Source organism: Carassius auratus, chromosome 36, assembly GCF_003368295.1.
Source record: "Carassius auratus strain Wakin chromosome 36, ASM336829v1, whole genome shotgun sequence".
Taxonomy (NCBI): domain Eukaryota; kingdom Metazoa; phylum Chordata; class Actinopteri; order Cypriniformes; family Cyprinidae; genus Carassius; species Carassius auratus.
The window spans coordinates 14740679-14759258 of NC_039278.1; the positions used below are offsets into that span (position 1 = coordinate 14740679).

General features: G+C 36.5%; 1 protein-coding gene across 5 annotated transcripts in view; it reads left to right on the forward strand.

The window, feature by feature from the left end:
* Positions 1 to 18580, forward strand: part of LOC113055384 (protein diaphanous homolog 3) — a 259998-nt gene that overhangs the window by 17765 nt on the left and 223653 nt on the right. For 4 of the 5 annotated variants that reach the window (XM_026221660.1, XM_026221657.1, XM_026221663.1 and 1 more), the window contains exons 2-4: positions 4316 to 4348; positions 9746 to 9919; positions 12563 to 12667. In XM_026221660.1, coding sequence (XP_026077445.1) covers positions 4316 to 4348; positions 9746 to 9919; positions 12563 to 12667 — 312 coding nt within the window. The remainder of the gene's footprint in view (positions 1 to 4315; positions 4349 to 9745; positions 9920 to 12562; positions 12668 to 18580) is intronic. The other variant, XM_026221662.1, reaches the window with a different exon arrangement.

The following is an 18580-nucleotide window of genomic DNA, read 5'->3' on the forward strand; positions in this document are numbered from 1 at the left end:
TCCGCCACCCCCCCCACCCCCCCCCCCCCCCCCCCCCGACGGTTATGTTATGAACCGTCACATTTGACTCACGTCATAACCGTCATCACCAATTCTGAAACCGGCACACCCCTATATATATTTATTAGGGCCGGGACTCCATTAAAAAAAATTATCTAATTAATTAGAGGCTTTGTAATTAATTAATCGAAATTAATCGCATTTTAATCGCATATAAATATTTGACCTGAGAGCAGTGAGAAGTAATTTTTTTTCACATGGATTTATAGTATACCATTGAATAATGAATGAATACATAAGCTTAAGCAACAAAATATTGTTTATTTTTGTTCAACCAAGTCTAGCAGACCAGTGCAATTTTTGCCATTAAGTGTAGCAATAGCATATTTAGAAATAGTACATTTCAGAAATTCAGGAAGCTTATAAGTGCTGGAACCTTCTGTAAAGTGTTTTTTTAATTAAAACACAATACTGTCAATTACATTCAGAACATTGGAAACACTGACTATTAGAAAGCATCTCTCTGTTGCTTCAGAGGCCATAACATACTAAGTCCAACTCTTAATAACCTTGGCCAAAACAATAAAAGAGTTCAACATAAACTGTTGCACCAACAAAATAATACATAGTTCAACATAAAATGTAAAGTCCATGCTAGCTGCTATATGTTTTGCGTTGAGGTGATACTTGAGGCTCGATGTGCTGCTGCGGTGATATGCCAACGCTAGTTGGTGCTCCAGTATAATCGGTCCGCCGAAACTCATCCAGTGATAAACGTTCTGCGGTGCAAAAATAAGTTATTAAAAATGCGGGAATTTTTAATTTAATTAATTAATCTTAGTTAACGCGTTAAAGTCCCGGCCCTAATATATATATAGTGAAAAGTGTGGAATCCCAAGTTTACAGGAATACCTGAAATTGCGTAGACATGGACAGTAGGGCTGGGTATCGATTCAGATGTTCCAGATCGATTCGATTTTGATTCACAAGCTCTCAAAACGATTCGATTTCGATTTGATTTCGAGTTTCAATTCGATTTTCTATTAGAGCTGTAATCGGGCCTTAAAAGTTAAGCCCGACAGATTTCGGCCCAAGCCCGACAAGTACATTCTGATTGACCGCTTTTTAAAGACCGAACCTATTTACAATCCGACATTATTCAAATGTACGCACGCACACAGCTCTTTTGCCTTTTGTCAGGAATGAGTCATTTATACAAGACTAACGTAATAGGCCACTTGGAAGTTTGAACAAAGAAATAAAATAAGTCCTCTGTAACATCGTAATATCTCAGCGCACTATAAATAGCCTTAGGTATAGGCTCATTTAGCATATAAATAAGATAAATTCTAAATTAAGATGGGTATTTGGCAATAACTAAATGAATTAAGCTTAATGCTCTGCCGGATTTGTTTCGCCATAGCAGCTGACATAATAAAATAATAATGCCAACATTAGCTTATGTAGCGTACTTGGTCTACATTATGCATTTAATACTCAAATAATATTTAGTTATTATTTGAAAAACTTACTCACCAAGATTAGGTAAGGCCTACCTGTTATTGTGGAGGAAAATGATTGAATCCACTGTAGATGTCTTCAGCGTGCTCCTGCGCTCACTTATGGTGCGTCATTATTCACTCATTATTCTCATCATAAACAAGGTCAAAACTTTTCCAAACCTCAGACTTTGCTTTAGTTGCTGGTGCTACCAAAACGAAATAGTCAGAGGCATGCCTCTGTTTCAACTACTCAGCATACATTTTCGGATCTTTCTCGCGCTAATTGAAACATATTACATGGCCGCTCATTTACCGCACAAGCCCGAGCCCGGCCCGATTAATTCGATTGGCAATGGGCTTCTTCACACTGCCTGAACATGTGCACTTGTGCTTTTGAAGACTACTGACCACGCGCACATGTCCGGTCATCTGCTCAGAGCCTCGGTACACACTCTCCGATGGCGATGTTTAGCCTACGTCATGCCTGCCTAGCGGTCCATAGCGGACTCGCGGATGCAGAAAGTATAAGAGGCTTTAAGATGCAGTCTGTAAGACGCAAACGGGAGCATGACCTGATGCGCAACATTGCAGAAAATGTGCGTTCACAAATGTAGCCCATGTTGATCCGAATATGGAAAGCACTTTCCAATTTAATAATGAGGTTCTCTCCAGAGATGTTTTGCCACATTTCTTCAATTAAGGATGATTGCTGCGTAGTATATGATGTTTCCATTTGCTTTAACTTCAAGTGAGTTGCAAAAGTTTTGTGTGTGTGTGTGTGTGTGTTCAGCATATGGTGAGCTGCATTTGAATTTAAGAACCACTGCTTTAAACTGAATGAATGAATGAATGACAGGTTAGTTGGTAACATCGCACAAGGCACATAAGAGGGTGACATCTAGTAGGGAAGATTTGTAATTAGATTAACGCTAATCTTACATTCAATGTCTGTGGAAATATGGAAAAAAATCAATTCATGGCCTTTGAGAATCAATTTTGAATCGACCACATTTAAAAAAAAACGATTAATCGAAAAAATTTTTTTTTTACCCAGCCCTAATGGACAGCCATCAATCACTTAATTAACCCTACTCAATGAGGTTAAAATTGTTTGATACACCAGTACAGATCAGAGTCTGGAGGTTACTTGCATTGCAATCCAGTGTAAAGGGGGGTTCCCTTTGTTGTTGTTTGAAATGGGGTTTCCCGAGGTTGCTGATTGGCAGGAAGTTCAGTAGTCGTTGAAGTGACGTCTTGGGAAGCCCGTGGTTGGGCGTTGGCTGACGATGCAGAGTTGTGGGCTGTTTGAAATTGAACTGGCATCAGAGGTCAGACTCAGAGACACAGCGTTACAAAACTTAACTCCGAACACTGTAGTGTAGTAGTAGTGTATATTGTTATTGAAACTTCATAATGTTTCACTTGATTATTCATTTAGTCAGGAATTATAGTTTGGAAAAAGTCTAACTAGTAAAATGTTTACACACTATGTGAAACCTAATACAAGTATATAAATAAATAAAAACTTACTCATGATCTCTGCTGAATAAAGCGCTTCATTATTTTTATTGATGAAATTCAAATCTCAAATCCTGAAGTAATATTAATCACATCTTCTTGGGCTGAATTGTCTTATTCCTCTCATCGCTAAGCAAACAGTAAAATAAAAAGAACTTGAAGAACAGTCTCTTGTGTTGTCTTCTGTTGTGTGGGCGTATTCAAGCAGCGCACTTCAGTTTGAAACATTAGAATCTCAATAGTGCATTCAGCGCGGGCCGTGGTCACATTAGATATAATGAAGGGAGATGTGAAAAATGGACATCGGGTTGTTTTCATATGGATTACTTTATCACAGAATATTTGTTTTCGGCAGCACTTGTTTAGTTTAAAAGTAGACATGTCAGGCTTTCTATAGATATCTCTCTCATGTCCCTTTGTTGAGGGTTAAATACCCATAACATAAAAAATAATCCCATTTGACTGATTTGCTTCAAATTGGGTGATTTTTAAGTAAGCGGTTTGCATGTGACTCAGTGGTGCTCTCTGCCGTAGGGATTAGTGAGATGGCGGATTGAACACTTCCAGTGGCTTTAATGCCTGTTTGCGGTTTAGAACATGAGCGATCCAGTCATATATAGATCAGTGGTTGCTTATTATTTATTTTTATTTGTATTATTTATAATTTTTGTGCAATTACTTGCCTGTCAAGTGAGATTGTGGCAAAATCTTCTGCATTTTTTACATGCGTTTCATTTCATAAAGCATAGTTGATTTCAAAATGAACCTAAAATTTTAGCATTTTGTGTTTTACAGTTTAATAAAATACTATTTTTCCCCTATATATTTCATAATTGGGGATTTCTAAAAAAAAAAAAAAAAAAAAGTCAAAAAATCCTGTCTCTTTCTCATGAACCCAGCCTTGTGTATCGTTTTGTGGGATAAGTGTCTCGACACACCCCTTAGTGTGTGTGTGTATATGTATATATAATATAATATAATATAATATATTAATTTCTTCCTCACTAGGACAAATCAACAAGTTTGATCTGAGAAAGATTTTACAGTTGAGAAATTCATTCTTTATGACTATACAAGACGAGTTCTTTGTATGGCAGTGGAGCAGTAACACCACAACCACCCTGAAGAACCTCTGAAGAACCTACTTTTTTTGTGTGTATATAATATTGAAGCTTCTATGTGACGGCACACTGTCACCTGCCATGTGGACTGCGATGTCATTTTCAATGCCATTTAAATAATTCTACTTGCATCTCTCTCTCTCTCTCTCTCTCTCTCTCTCACACTGTTTATAGCACTTGAACATCAGAACACTTACTGATGATGTGGTAAGATTCCTTTATTCAGGTTTCTCTTGTTCGCTCTGTCAGATATTCACTCTTTTTTTCATTCTGGGCCTTGTTCTTCATTAACAGCTAACATCCTAGAACTGTTTCCTTCTATCTGATATTTGACATTAATATCAGAGACCATTAGAAGACCCATGTGTAAAAGTGTTTTGAGTCTCCTAACCAGAGCATTCCAGGCTGATTATGTGCAATATCAGTTTGCTCAGGTTTTTTTTGAGCAAACTGAATTTACTAATCTACTACTACAAATGTACTATGATTTTTTTTTTCATGTGGCATGCATAATATTACTAATAAGGCTGCATGCGGTCAACTTTAAAAGCTTAAACAATTGATTGTGAAGCTGTTCAGCTCATGGTAAGTAATAAGTATACATTTGTCTGCACAACTCATTTCAATCATTATTATTATTTTTTAATTTATCTAGTTATTGATGGGGTTGGGTATCGATTTGGTTTGTTACAATACCTGTGCTATATAAATTTTTTAAATGGTACTGGTGCCTAAACGGTACCTGAACCGATACTTAAAAAAAAAAAAAAAAGAGCCACAAAAACGTATGGCTAACATTAAAGAACATTTAAAGATAATTAAAAATATTAAAAATAAATCCATGGCTTTCACACGCTCCTTAGATGCTCTAATTTCCCAAGTTGATGCTTCCCCTACTCTAAGGCTAATAAATGTATTTCATGATCTGGGTCATTATTTAATACAAAACCACACATAATGTTTATACTGTATCTCTCTCAATCACTCTGACATTTAGTTAAAAATGAATGCTGTCCGTCACTGTCTTTAATCAGTTCAGTGAATGACTGTATGCTCATTCTTTATAAAGTAGCAACAATGTCGTTTGTAAAGTAAAGTATTGTGCAAAAGTTTATTTTGCACATTATACTTTAGTGTTGTACGGTCGGTGCACCGATACTTCAAAAGTTAAAATTGAAAATTAAAAATGTCACGATTCCTAAATTTATTAGTATCGATACTTCAAAGAATGACCGCGTTCCAGATTTGTAAGAGACGTATTTCATGTTGGTGTGTGCAAAGAAACGCTTCAAGTGCCTCCCTATGGACGTCTGTGTTTAAAAAAAAAAATCACTACATCGATTTGTTTGGTCAGACAGTTCATATAGAATATTCACATTAATCTTTGATTACACGTGGAGTTATGTTCTGTATGCTGAATATGAGCGTATCTGCACCTATAACTGCTGATATATCTGCTGATTGCTGATCGAGATTTACATGCTTGGCTCACCTGACCCTGTATACTCATTCATTCCGTTCATTCAACTTATTCATGAATGAGAAGATCTCTCGATCTTGTTCAGTGAAGGGCGGATTCGTTCACTACATTCAACAAATCACGTGCTCCGTCACATCTTGAGTAACTCTTTGACAGGATGAAAAAGTTCACAGTGCTGTTTACGAGCTGCACATGCACTGCACATGCGCTTCTAATAGCGCAGAGCTCGCATACTGCTGTAGGAGGAACTTCAGTGAACGAGAAATATGAGTCTAGTAGCAACGTATCTTCCGTGATGTCCCCGATGCGCGGGCCGGGGTGGGTAAAGAAATGTTGCTTTATTTGCGGGCTGGGGCGGGCCAAATAATTTCATAAAAGCGGGACCTGCGGGTTGGACAGAAACCCGACACGCGCATCACTATGCTGCATGATCGAGCACAAGTGATACAGTGGCCACCGGTCCACGACTGGTAGAAAAAGACGACGCTCATTAAAGCTCACTGGCTGAGTTTTCTCCTCTGAAAGAAAAGGTTGCACAACTGACAGAATAAGTTACAATATCTGAGATAGTGCTGCTAATTTTTTTTTTTTGAATGCCATTGCTTAAATTGATATTTATCTTTTGACATTTAATCTTCTGACTTCAGAAACATTGTTTAATATAATTGCTGTTCATATTTTTATTCAAAGTTCAGAATCAAGATAAATTTATTAATCTGATGTTTCTTATGATAACTGAGATAATGCTGCTAAATTTATTCTTCTTTACCTTGAATGTAATTTCTTACTTCATTTATTAGTGTGTTTTATTATTAGAATGTTGTCCCAGTTTTAAAATAAAGCACAGCAATGATATTTGAGTGTATTTTCCCTTTTCAGGAAAAGTATCAAAAAAGTATCGAAATCGCAATTCTTGACTAGGTATCGGTATCGAAACAATAATTTTGGTATCGTGACAAGACTATTATACTTGAACATTGTTTTTCAGGTAGCTTTGCGGGACTGTTTCTTCAAGCATCTCAAGCGTCTTGATAATACGACCACAGTTCTTCTGGATTTAGTTTGTCTCAGTTTCTTCATGTAATAACAGACAGATTCGATGATGGCGAAATCAGATCTCCATGTGGAGCACCGGTTGTTTTTAGACTAAACGCGCCTTTACATTGACTTATCATTGAAATTATTCGCGCCAGATGCTCTATTTGCATTTGATGTGAACGCAGCATAAGAGGTCGCTTTCAATGTCACTGAGTCTTATAGGTGCGTAAAATTGCTGGTATTTTCTAAATTTTTTTTATTAAATTTTTTTTTTATTAATAGTGTACATATTTGGTTAAAATCGGTTCCCTATTTTCATTTTCGAAACTTTTTTTGGTTGGTCCGATCGATTGTGCGATCCATTTTCGAAAACTAAAAGTGACAGCCCTAATTTTAGTCCGAATCTATATCTGTTCGCATGAGACTAAATAGCAGCAGATTTCACATTTCTGTTGTAAAATGAGAAACTTTGTGCAGAAGTATTATTTGCTGTTATGCGTGTGTGTCCGAAGCTGCAGCTGCTGTGTGACACGTGTACAAAAAAAAAAAAAAAAGAGAACTGGACGCGCTCAGAGAGAAGGTCATTAAAAACAAGTTCCTATTTTCGTTTTCGAAACTTGTGTTGGTTGTTCCACAGTTTTAGACTAGACGGGAGAAGGGATGGGAAAAGATCTGGGCACAGTTTTTATAGAACTTCGTGCCAAGCGGTGTCGAGGTGTTTTAATGAAATTCTTAGATGTATTATGGTGCCCGAACACGTATGACTTTGAACAATGACCGCGGACACTTTGTTTACTGCAGCCATCATTACCAAGCGCGAACCATTGACTCTGACAGTGAATGAGAGTATGAGAGGAAGCGAACGCACAGGCCATAGTGTGACATCCCTTAACCAATAGTGTAAACATAGATGACGTCACAGGGTTTTTTTTTTTAAAGAAAGAACGTAGTATTCGTTTGTATGTAGGCCTAGGCAATTTATATATTTACAATACTTACTAAAATATAATGAATATTATTTTATTGCTTTTGTATTAGTTGTTTAAAGAGTAAAATATGTTGAATGTGTGACTTGAGGATATGTTTTCACCAAATGTTTAGTTTTGAGTTAACTCTTGTTTCAATTACAAATAATATGAACGCATTTACTTAACAGATGTGTTCTTTGGATTTTGTGGGGTTCCAGAATGGTGAAGGACATGTTTTAATGAGTGAATCATATCCTTAGATAATGGAGGTTTTTTTTTTTCCCAAGTGAGGTCTGATGTTTGGTCCTGGTAGAAATTGGGTTTTGGTGTTGAGAGGCTGAATTACTGAAGAGGGGTCTGGTGGAGTGATCAGAAGTGGAATGGAGGGGCATGGAGCCATTAGTAACATCAAAGTGTTTGTTGGTGAGAAAGGGAGAGAGAGATTGCATGAAAATAAGGTACAGGCTCACTCATAAATGCCTAAAAAGCCCTGAAAAGCACTTCATCATCTAGATCAGTTAGCATCGGCTGCAGTATGATGCCTGTTGCTGTTATCGAGGTAGAGTCTGAACATATTTATTTATCTATTCAACGAGTGTAGGATAGCAAACCGCTTCTTCCCTCCACTGGGGATGAATCTCTGTGATTAAACTGATCGGTGCCATCACTCAATGTAGCGAAGAGACACTTTAGGGTAGCATCAAACCAATTTAGACAGATGATGGTGTCGTTTGGTATCAGACACCACGCATTTGCTCCCTGCATTGGCTCTGTGCACTGAAGTCGCTAGCTACACTCTGATCTACTGCTTGTGTTTAATTAATTTTACATCAGTGTCATTGTTGATTATCTCAGCGTGTTGCTCTCCTTCTCACAGGCATAATGTGCAGTGGGTGGGATTGTTGAAAAATATTCCCGACGATAACTGCAGCTAATTCACCCTCCCCTAGAAAGAAAGGGGGCACGGCCCCTAAAAATAAACCACCCACCTTTTCAGCCAACGCTTACATCTCAATCGCCCATCTTCTCCCCGTTGCACCCACAGGCAGAGGGAGAGAAAACAGCTTTCTGATAAATCTAATCTAATTAGGAAATCATTATCTGTGTGATGCGGGGAACCACTGCCTTGATATAAATCGACGGCAAGTTACACTCCCCTGACACTCTGTTTGTTAGGCATGGTAAATGAGAAGCTGACAGTCTTCTAATGAAAGTCTGCGTACAATAAGGAAGCTATCACTGATCATAAACAAAGTTAACAGGGCTAAGGTGGGTGTTTGAGAAAGTTCTGAAAAGTTTTGAACTTTTGTTCAGTTCAGGCTGGTCTTTTGAGGCCATTAGAAGGTATGTAAAAGACTGCTGTGCCTTATAGATTTGTTGTGAAGTTTGTGCAGTGCTACCCTTTATTATAGTCTGCAGAACTATAATGGTGATGGAAAAACTTTTGGGGATGGAGTAGTGATAATGATAATATGATGTTATTAATCATAGTAATAATAATTAATAACATATAATAATGTTATTATGAAAAAATTAGAAATGCAATATGAGGGGGGGAATCTGTGTTTTTGACAGTCTATGATTTTTTTGCTTTTTATTTATAATTTAGTGATTTTAAGATTTTTTTTTTGTGTGAAACATTTAATTCTGTAATGTAATGTAATGTAATTTTTACTTTTTTATACATTTTTTGCAAAATGCAAAAATAAAACCATAATACTGTTTTCTGTTTTTATGTTTAAAATGTATGATTTTCAGGAGTTATTAAGGCAGTCTTTAGTGTCACACGATCCTTCAGAATCTTTATAATATGCTTATTAGTTCTCATGGAAACATTTATTATTATTATTATTATTATTATTATTATTATTATTATTATTATCACAGTTGTGATTAATGTTTTTGGAAACTGTGATACCTTTTTCAAGTTTTCAGGATCAGCATTTTTTTTTTTTATGAATCGAAAGAAAAGAACAGCATTTATTGGAAATTGAAATATTTGGTAAGATTGTAAATTACTTGCCCCAGAGCTTTGAATGGTAGTGTATGTTCTTTATGCTTATTTAAATGGAGAAAAAAATCTCACTCAACTCTCACAAATGTCTCCTCTTCTTTTAGCTGGACAGATTTTCCAGTATCCGGATCCCTGGCAGTAAAAAGGAACGGCCACCCCTCTCCCACATGTCAAAGCAATCCTCTTCTGGTGACTGGTCCACTTCCTCTGAATTTGAGGAGCTTTCTACAAAGATTACATCAGAGAAGGAAATCCTTGCCATCTTTGAAAAAATGATGGTAAGATAAGTATGGTATTTTTTTTAACACAGAAAAGTACTTCAATTGTGTTGTAAAACACACACATAAATAGAAATAAACATTCTGTGAGAGTGGGGGATTTGTTGCTCTGCATTCATGCTATTGTACACGTCTACTTAATGTGGACATGTATAAAACCAGGTAATTATTATTCCTACTCAATGACCTTTATCAACCTTCCAACCACAATAATCACTAGAGGTTTATTTGCCATTATGTTTTGAGGAAACACAACCTTTTCATAATGAAATGGATTGTTATGGGTCACTGACCTCAATCAGTTTGTATTCATAGTAAGACGAGGAAATACACACTCAAAAAACACTTAATCATTATCACGTATTGGACACATGTCATACGGTCACTGACAAATGTTTGCAAAGCAGCTTAGTTTGTTGTAAATAAAAGAAAATACACACAAATAAAATCATCCCTACAATATAGTTTTGATTTGGACTTGCACGTTATCTTATCTAATAAGCATTTATAATAAAAATAATTTTATAGTAAACCTGTCCGCTGGAAAAATTTCTCACAAGTATAATTTTAAAACATTGTACAGTTCTCCATTGCGTTAGTGCTATTGTATGGAGGTCCCCGTTGGTGCCCTTTCTAACAGTGGAGGTGGTGTTGGCAGTTGAGCAGCGTCTTCGAGCGCAGGATTGAGTGACAGGAGCAGCCACTGCTGGGTAGAGAAGGAAGAGTGAGGATAACATGGGAAGAGACGCAGTCATTAGTCACGGCAAGTACAAGTTTAGATACATGAGCATGCCAGCAGAGGTGACAGGGCCAATGGTGGTAATGGATGCCTTTCTGCTCTGAGCCCTATCCGCACCTATCCCAGCATCCCCCTCTCTCTTTCTCTCTCACACACACAAGGACTGCATCATGCCTGTGAACCCATCAGTGAAATCCTAAACGGCTCTGCTGATCTCTCATCTCAGAAAAAGGAAGAAAGGTAGAGCACTGTGGCAAAAGGGAAATAAGACTGGAGGACACTAGGACTGTTGTTGATCGATTTTGTTCTGTTTGCGTTGAGATTTCTGTGCCCATTTTATCTGTTGATGGTAGTTGTAAACTGTCCATGGATGCACCCTAGTTTTTTTTTCTGTCTTTGTCAGAGATAGTGAGTTTGAGAAGTGCAGTGCGCTAGTTTGTTTTGGCATAAGACGTGTTGCTTCAGTAATCTGGGAAGTAAAATTGCCAAATATATCTGCCAATGTCTGTCTTAGCAGTACAACAGGTTCAGATTTATGAACATGCTCATTTCTGTTTCACTGTTAATTTCTAATCTTTTTAGAAATAGGACCATTAGATTTTCTTATTTTCTTTCAAAGAACTGCATACAAAAATGTGTCCACATAGAAAACAGATGTTTAAAATAGCCAATCATATAACAATTGAGCAAAAACTGACCTTTATTCATTAACTATTTACATTTTTAAAGTGTTTGTTTAATCAAAAACACTTAATGACTCCTGCCGCAAACTAGGGGATATTTTTAGATTCAGCTTTAACCCATCGGAGACCCAGCATAGCTTCAGAATTGCAATTTTTGTTTAAAACCAATAAAAAAAACACCTAAACTTCAGGAAATATATGTAAACCTGGACCACAAATCCAGTCATAAGGGTCAATTCTTTTTTTCCCGAAATTGAGATTTATACATCACCCTGAATAAAGCTAAATAAGCTATCCATTGACGCATGGTTTGTTAGGATAGGACAATATTTGGCCGAGATGCAACTATTTGAAAATCTGGAATCTGAGGTTGCAAAAAAATCTAAATACTGAGAAAATCGCCTTTTTAAAGTTTTCCAATTGAAGTTCTAAGTAAAGCATAGTACTAATAAAAAAATAAGTTAGTATATATTTACAATAGGAAATTTACTAAATATCTTCGTGGAACATGATCTTTACATTTTTGGCATAAAAAAATATCTATAATTTTGGTGGTAAAAAGATGCCACAGCTACCTAGTCCTTTTGGAACACCTTTGAGACATATTAATCGATCAAAGCATTAAAAATATTAGACAAGGTGTGTAGTGATGAGAAAAAGCTTATATGCCCTAAAATGTTGAATGTGACTACATATGCTATGACTACATATGCTATGATGAGCATTAGGTGGTCAAATTTTGCAACCCTAAAAGCCCAGTGTTTTTTAATTTTATTCTTTTTATTAAACCTTCATGTAATGTTTTTTTTTTTATTACTAAATGCTTTCTTAAGACATGTTAAAGAATAAAAAAAAAAATATGATGAAAATCTTTGCTTTAGTTTATAAGATGTGGGGAAGATGGTTTCACAAGCAGAGGTTGACTTCCTGCAGTTTAATTTATTTGCAGTTCCAAAAAGAACTGGTGTTAGGCATGAATTGATTTATGTGAGCATTGAAACGAAAAGATGCAAGAGCTCTTTGCTCTTCTCTGCTAAGTTTACAGACCACATCTTCAGTGCTATTTTCTTTTCAAGCAAAAATACAGTATGTTGATATTTGTTTGGGTCAAAAGTCTTGCCATTATGATGTAGATACTGATAAAGCAGGTCACAATATTGAAGAACTTTAAAAGGATTTTTCTTTTAACAAGATTTTCTTCTTTTACATGTCTGTTTTCAGGAGGATATGAATCTAAATGAAGAGAAGAAAGCGCCACTCAGAGAGAAGGACCTGAGCACAAAAAGGGAAATGGTCCTTCAGTACATCATCACAGCTGCAAAAACTGTAAGTCAAAGAATGATTGCATCCACACAGACCAGCATATAAACCTGAAAGGATGAGCAGTAAATACTTTGATTACTTTTCCATCCCTTTTTTTAGCATTACTAACCCTGATAATTACATAAGATGCACTCTTTTGACCTAAAGACCATAGGAGGTCACATCTCGGACTGCTCCAGTCATTTACTCTGATCCTGTGTCAGATTTGTAAGCGTCTTTATTAAACAGCGAAATAGTAAGCGAAGGTGCAGAATCACCACAGAGGCACTGTGCATGTGTTTCCATGTTCATTTGCGGTCACATCTCTGTGCTGACTATGTGTGTTATTGTACTGGTGGGTTTGCCCTGATAAAAATATCTGTAACTGCAGGCCTCTTATGAAGACATTGACAGGCTAAAGCCCTCATCTTAGTTTGTCTCCTTTGTTCTCTTGTCCCGAAGTGAGAGGGAGGCGTTGAACCTCCTCATGTGTACTTATGAACTCATAATGCTGTGGTAAAGGAAGTAGTTTACAAGTCTACAAATAGTTATGCTAGAATACAGGAGGCAAAATAAATTATTTTGAGTAATATCCATCCATCTTCGGCTTATCCGGGGCCGGGTCAACCGATATATCGCCTCGGCCGATATTTGCCGTTTTTCTGATATCTGCAGAAAAATGGCACTTATTCCCACTTCACTTATATATAAATACGTTTTTCTGCTTTTATTAGTCATATAAAGGCATTTTTATCCTGCATGATTGCAGGTTCTCTGTGTGAGGGTCGGTCTGTGTGAATTGAATGCTTGAAACTTTAAACTCGTGATTTAAAATGATGCTGTGCTTTTTGCATTAACACGGCACTGTCATATTCATGTCACAGATATTATTATTATTAATGGTGTGATCAGTAGGGTTGTAACGGTATGATATTTTAACGGTATGATAATTGTCTCAGACAATATCAAGATATATGAAACAGTATTTTTTATCAGTTACAATGACTGAAATAATAAGAACAAGTTATTTGAGTGGACAAATCCTTTATTACAACAAATTTGAAATCATTTTAACCTTCTGGGGTTGACAGTGGCTCTGGCGACACCATTTGAAGATTTTTATTATTAATATTTTATATTACATATAATGTTTGTCTTTTTATAATATAATTAGAAACGAACTTTGAAGTAGAAAAACACCTCCTTAGAATTTCTTAGAATCTAACTTCAGTAAATCCTACTGTCATTCCAAATGAAATTCAAATGAAAATCAGCATACCAGCCTCTACTTATGCAGTGAGGATGGTTGGCAGTGATTATAGAAATGGTGGATGGTCAGGACACTATCAGTGTGAGCTAATGGAGGATATTGACTCATCGTGTTCTGATAGCTAATGAATAAAGGCAGACTGCATATATACCCGAGACACACTCAGACCAACACTTATCCCTTAATTAGTCACAGTATACTTCCATTAGTGATACAGACCAACTGCATTTGAGATGTAAATGGACACAGCAGGAGGCTGAACTCTAAACATGTTTTCATCACCATCATAATAATTCCTACCTCCATCATTTATGACCCCTGGTTCATGTGAGTGTCACATATTTAGAAAAATGCTACTGAAATTAATGAATCCACAGAATCAATGCTAGTCTTATGTCTTTATCTGCTTTGTGGGATAATACCTTGCTTTGCAATTACAAAGATTAACCTATAACTAATCTTTCCATTCTACTTTTGTCATCTTCAATTATTACAAAATTGGTGGTCGTGAAATAATTATTTGGTTTTGAATACTTGGACGATAATGGGACTGATAAATTTATCCTACATTAACAGTGTGGCTCTTTTGTTCTACTCAAAATATGTGCTCTGCAATTCAATAGCTTCATTGTAAAAAGGGACAATAGAGATGACAAACATAACATGCATGAAGCAGGCCACCGTCCAAACTGTAGGTCTGGATGAGCCTGATTATTAAAGGGGTCATATGATGCTGCTAAAAAGAACACTATTTAGTTTAATGAAATGTATTTATGCGGTTTAAGGTAAAAAAAAAAAAAAAAAAAAAAACATTTTCCACATACTGTACATTGTTTCTCTTCTATCTGAAACGCGTAAATTTTTAAAAGGCTCATCGGTCTGAAAAGTGAGATGTGTTGTGATTGGCCAGTTATCCAGTGCGTTGTGTTTGGCCGAATACCTCAAGTGCATGAAGGGAATGTTGCACTCATTAACATATTGTGATGCCCTGTCCAGCTGTAGCGATTAGACATAACCATTAAAACCCATTATAAACGTGATATAAACACAATTTCTAGTCGTGTCTTCTTTTGGAAGGCCAAAGAAAGTAGTTTTGCTTTCTCAACAAAACAGCATCACACACCGCGGCCTTGAGTGAGCTGAGGCTGGAGGCCTACAGTGACCGGAGGCTGGCTTGAGTGAGCAGAGGACGGCGGATTCCACAAAGGGTCATCCGTTGGGCTTCCGGCAACCACATGTGATGACCCCGGGCTGGACTCTGCTTCGTCCACGGTGAAAGGCGATCTGGCGATCCACCGTACAAAGCTGATGCATTTCTTCAGCGACCAACACAAATCAGCTTCAGGCATGACGAAGTGGATATCGTCCTCTTTTGGAAGGCCAAATAAAGTAGTTTGTGTGTTTCACTGTGAAAGACAATGTCTATATTACAACACGGCAACAACAACTACTACAAGAATAAATGGTACGCCTTTTTTTTTTTTGTGAACATCTGGGCGGTGTTATGCAAATCTTCCCACATAGTGACATAAAGATGTGGGGGCATGCTAGAGCGAGCCGTTTTCGGGGGGTGTCTTTACTTTGATAAAGAATATCTCTTTGGATTTGAGACTTTAGTCTTTGCAACTTTACAGAAATCCTTGGTTTGTCACACAGAATCAGACATGGAGCACGAAGTATAAACTTGGAAAATAGTAATTTTATTTTCTTGATGAAAATATGTATGACTGATGCTTTTGGAAAGATTACACACTGTATTCGTTTTTTTTTAATCAAAAGAAAAGAAAGAAAATAATCTAGAGATAAATTCAGTTTTTTGCCAATAAAATAGCCATAAAATCTGGCAAGGCATTAAATCACAATTGTCTCCTGGCTCCAAAAATGTGTACTTGCAAATGAGGCTTTAATGATTGACATTGCTAATAAACCACATTGAGAGCCATGTACAGTATCTCTCTGTGCCATTGTTTGTGTTTTCTGAAAGTCAAGAGTAATTGGGAGACATAGTTACTGAATAATAAGGTTTTGAGCAGCCTAGTGTCTCGTTCACGGTTTATTTCCTCGTTAGCATGTCTAATACTGTTACTAGTCATGAGTCATTACCTGAACTCTACCACCATCTGACCAGTGCATGCCAAATAAACTTCTACCAACCTGTCAGTAGCAGTTGTCTGTAGGATGTAAAGAATGTATATTAGTGTAAGTTGGGTAGGTATTTTATAGACTTAAAGTTTTACTGCTGCCTAGGGGTGTAATGGATCATAGATAATCCATGATCTGAACAGACCAGGCCCCACGGTTCAGCATATATGTGATTTGCAGATTAACTGTTAAGTTTAACCATCATAGAGTAAAAGGTTTGTCTTGCCAGGTGTTTTTTATTTTTTTTATTTTTTTGGCTGACCTGAAAAATAAACTGATCCGTGACTCAAAATCTGTACATGTGACCCAGGACCACGAAACCAGTAATATGGGTACATTTTTCGAATATGATATATATATACATTATCCGAAAGCTTTTCTTTGATGTATGATGTGTTAGGATAGGACTATATTTGGCTGCTATACAGCTATTTTAATATCAATAATTTTGACCCATAAAATGTTTTTTTTTTTTGGCTGTAGCTAAAAATATACCCCAGCAACTTAAGGTTTTGTGGTACAGGGTCAGACATGATCCGAACAATGCATTTTGTGATCTTCTGCACCACTACCAGTGCCTCGACAGAAAGTCATGTCTCCTGAGCTAAAGCCAATGATCTGTGGTATTAAAGACACAGCTACCATGGAAAATAAAAGCGTTCTTAAAGTACATATTTCCTTTCAGCTGAAGATACCAAGAATAAGATGCTTAAAACAAACCTCCAACCTTTTAGTTAACATGGTCGCAGTACTGCCAAAATAGTTTCTGTGGTTATTGCAGGATGATTTGGCATCAGTATTTCAAAGAAAACCATGGCTGAAGGTCAGATTTTATTATGTTTTATTTTTGCCATTTGAAGATCTGAAGGTGAACATAAGACATTGGTCATAATTTGATTTAGAAAAAATGTGCCTCAAAAGATTGTGGATATTGAAAGACCATTGTGCTTTGACCTTACCACGTCATCAAATGCGTAACTGTGGGCAGACTTTTATAGAGAACTTGGCAAAAGCTAAAACTTCAGCAATGTTTTGTCAAACACGGATTGTTAGTTTAAATTTTCTGAAAAGAACGCAACATTTCACCCTGTCGGTTTTGTAGAAGCTTGTACAATGTTGTCTTTTATATGCTGTGAGGAGAGTAAGATAGACTAATCGCAGTCAGTCAAAAGCTTTGTTCATTTACAGGCACCACTCAGTGACACCTTGACAGCGTGATGTGTGTCAAAGCAGGCTTGAAATGCTAGGGCTGTGTATCAGAAGCAAAGTCACTATACGATACGCATTCCGATATAGAGACCACGATACAATATGTATCACAATACAGGATAACACTAAGTTTCACCTCAGCAGAATTACCATAGTTGCTGCTTATTGAACAGAGCATACTAAGGCCATTGCTAACTATACGCAGAGCAGGCAGTTGATTTATGTTGATTTACTGTACCACTCTATAACCATATATATATATATATATATATATATATATATATATATATATATATATATATATATATATATAAATAAATATTAATAATAATACATATAATACTAATATACATTTATATTATAATGTATTCATTCTAATATACTAATTAAATCATCTCTACATTCCTGGTAGGTTATTGCACAAATTAACACGCTTCCTTCACATTAGAATTTTGTTTTTAGAAGCATCTTGAAATACTATGGTGTCTTCACTGTAGCTCACGCACTCGCATACAAATATTCTGTGTTCCCCCTCAATTTTTATCAATAAAATAGCTCCACCACTGAAGTGCTACATTTTCTTTCTTAGCAAGGAGTTGGTAACATAACATCACTGCTTTTAATGCAATAAAACTCACAGCTTCACTGTTAATAAATATATAAATATAAATAAACACAGACTTGAAATATTACACTTTCTTGTGAATAGAATATCCAATTGGAGATTGCTAAACTTCAAGCTAACTATTGTTTTCAGAAAGCCAATGCTTTCATCCACAGTGGAGACATAGCATTCATATGGTTGCCAGGTTGAGACAAATTAGTAAAACACGTAGCAGATATTTCTGTATTGTGCAAGTGTGGAGCTCTAATTCAAGGATTTCGTCTCTTGATATCAGGCAACCCTAGTAATGTTCCTCTTGGGGCCAGATTAAACCTGGTTCTAGCCTATGTTTTATATTCTATACATTAATGAAAAAATGTCAAGCTTTAAACACTGTTCTTGCATTCAGATTTAACACAGTCGTAATCTATACAGAAGCGGCTGTATCGATAAGTAGTACGTGACGAAGATGGCACTGAACCAAATCAGGCTGTCTTTGTAACAGGTTGACTGTGGCCTTTCTCGATGTCAATGTGATCTTGCTTTAGGTGACGTTCAAGAAAAACAATTAAGGGATGAGGGAATGAATAGGGTTAGTTTTAAGATGCACACATTTTGGGTATGTGTGTTATAGTCTGGATGTTTCCCCAGATTCATTAAAATACAGGGACAGGCACGCAGTTCTGATCTCTGTTCCAAGGACAACACTACC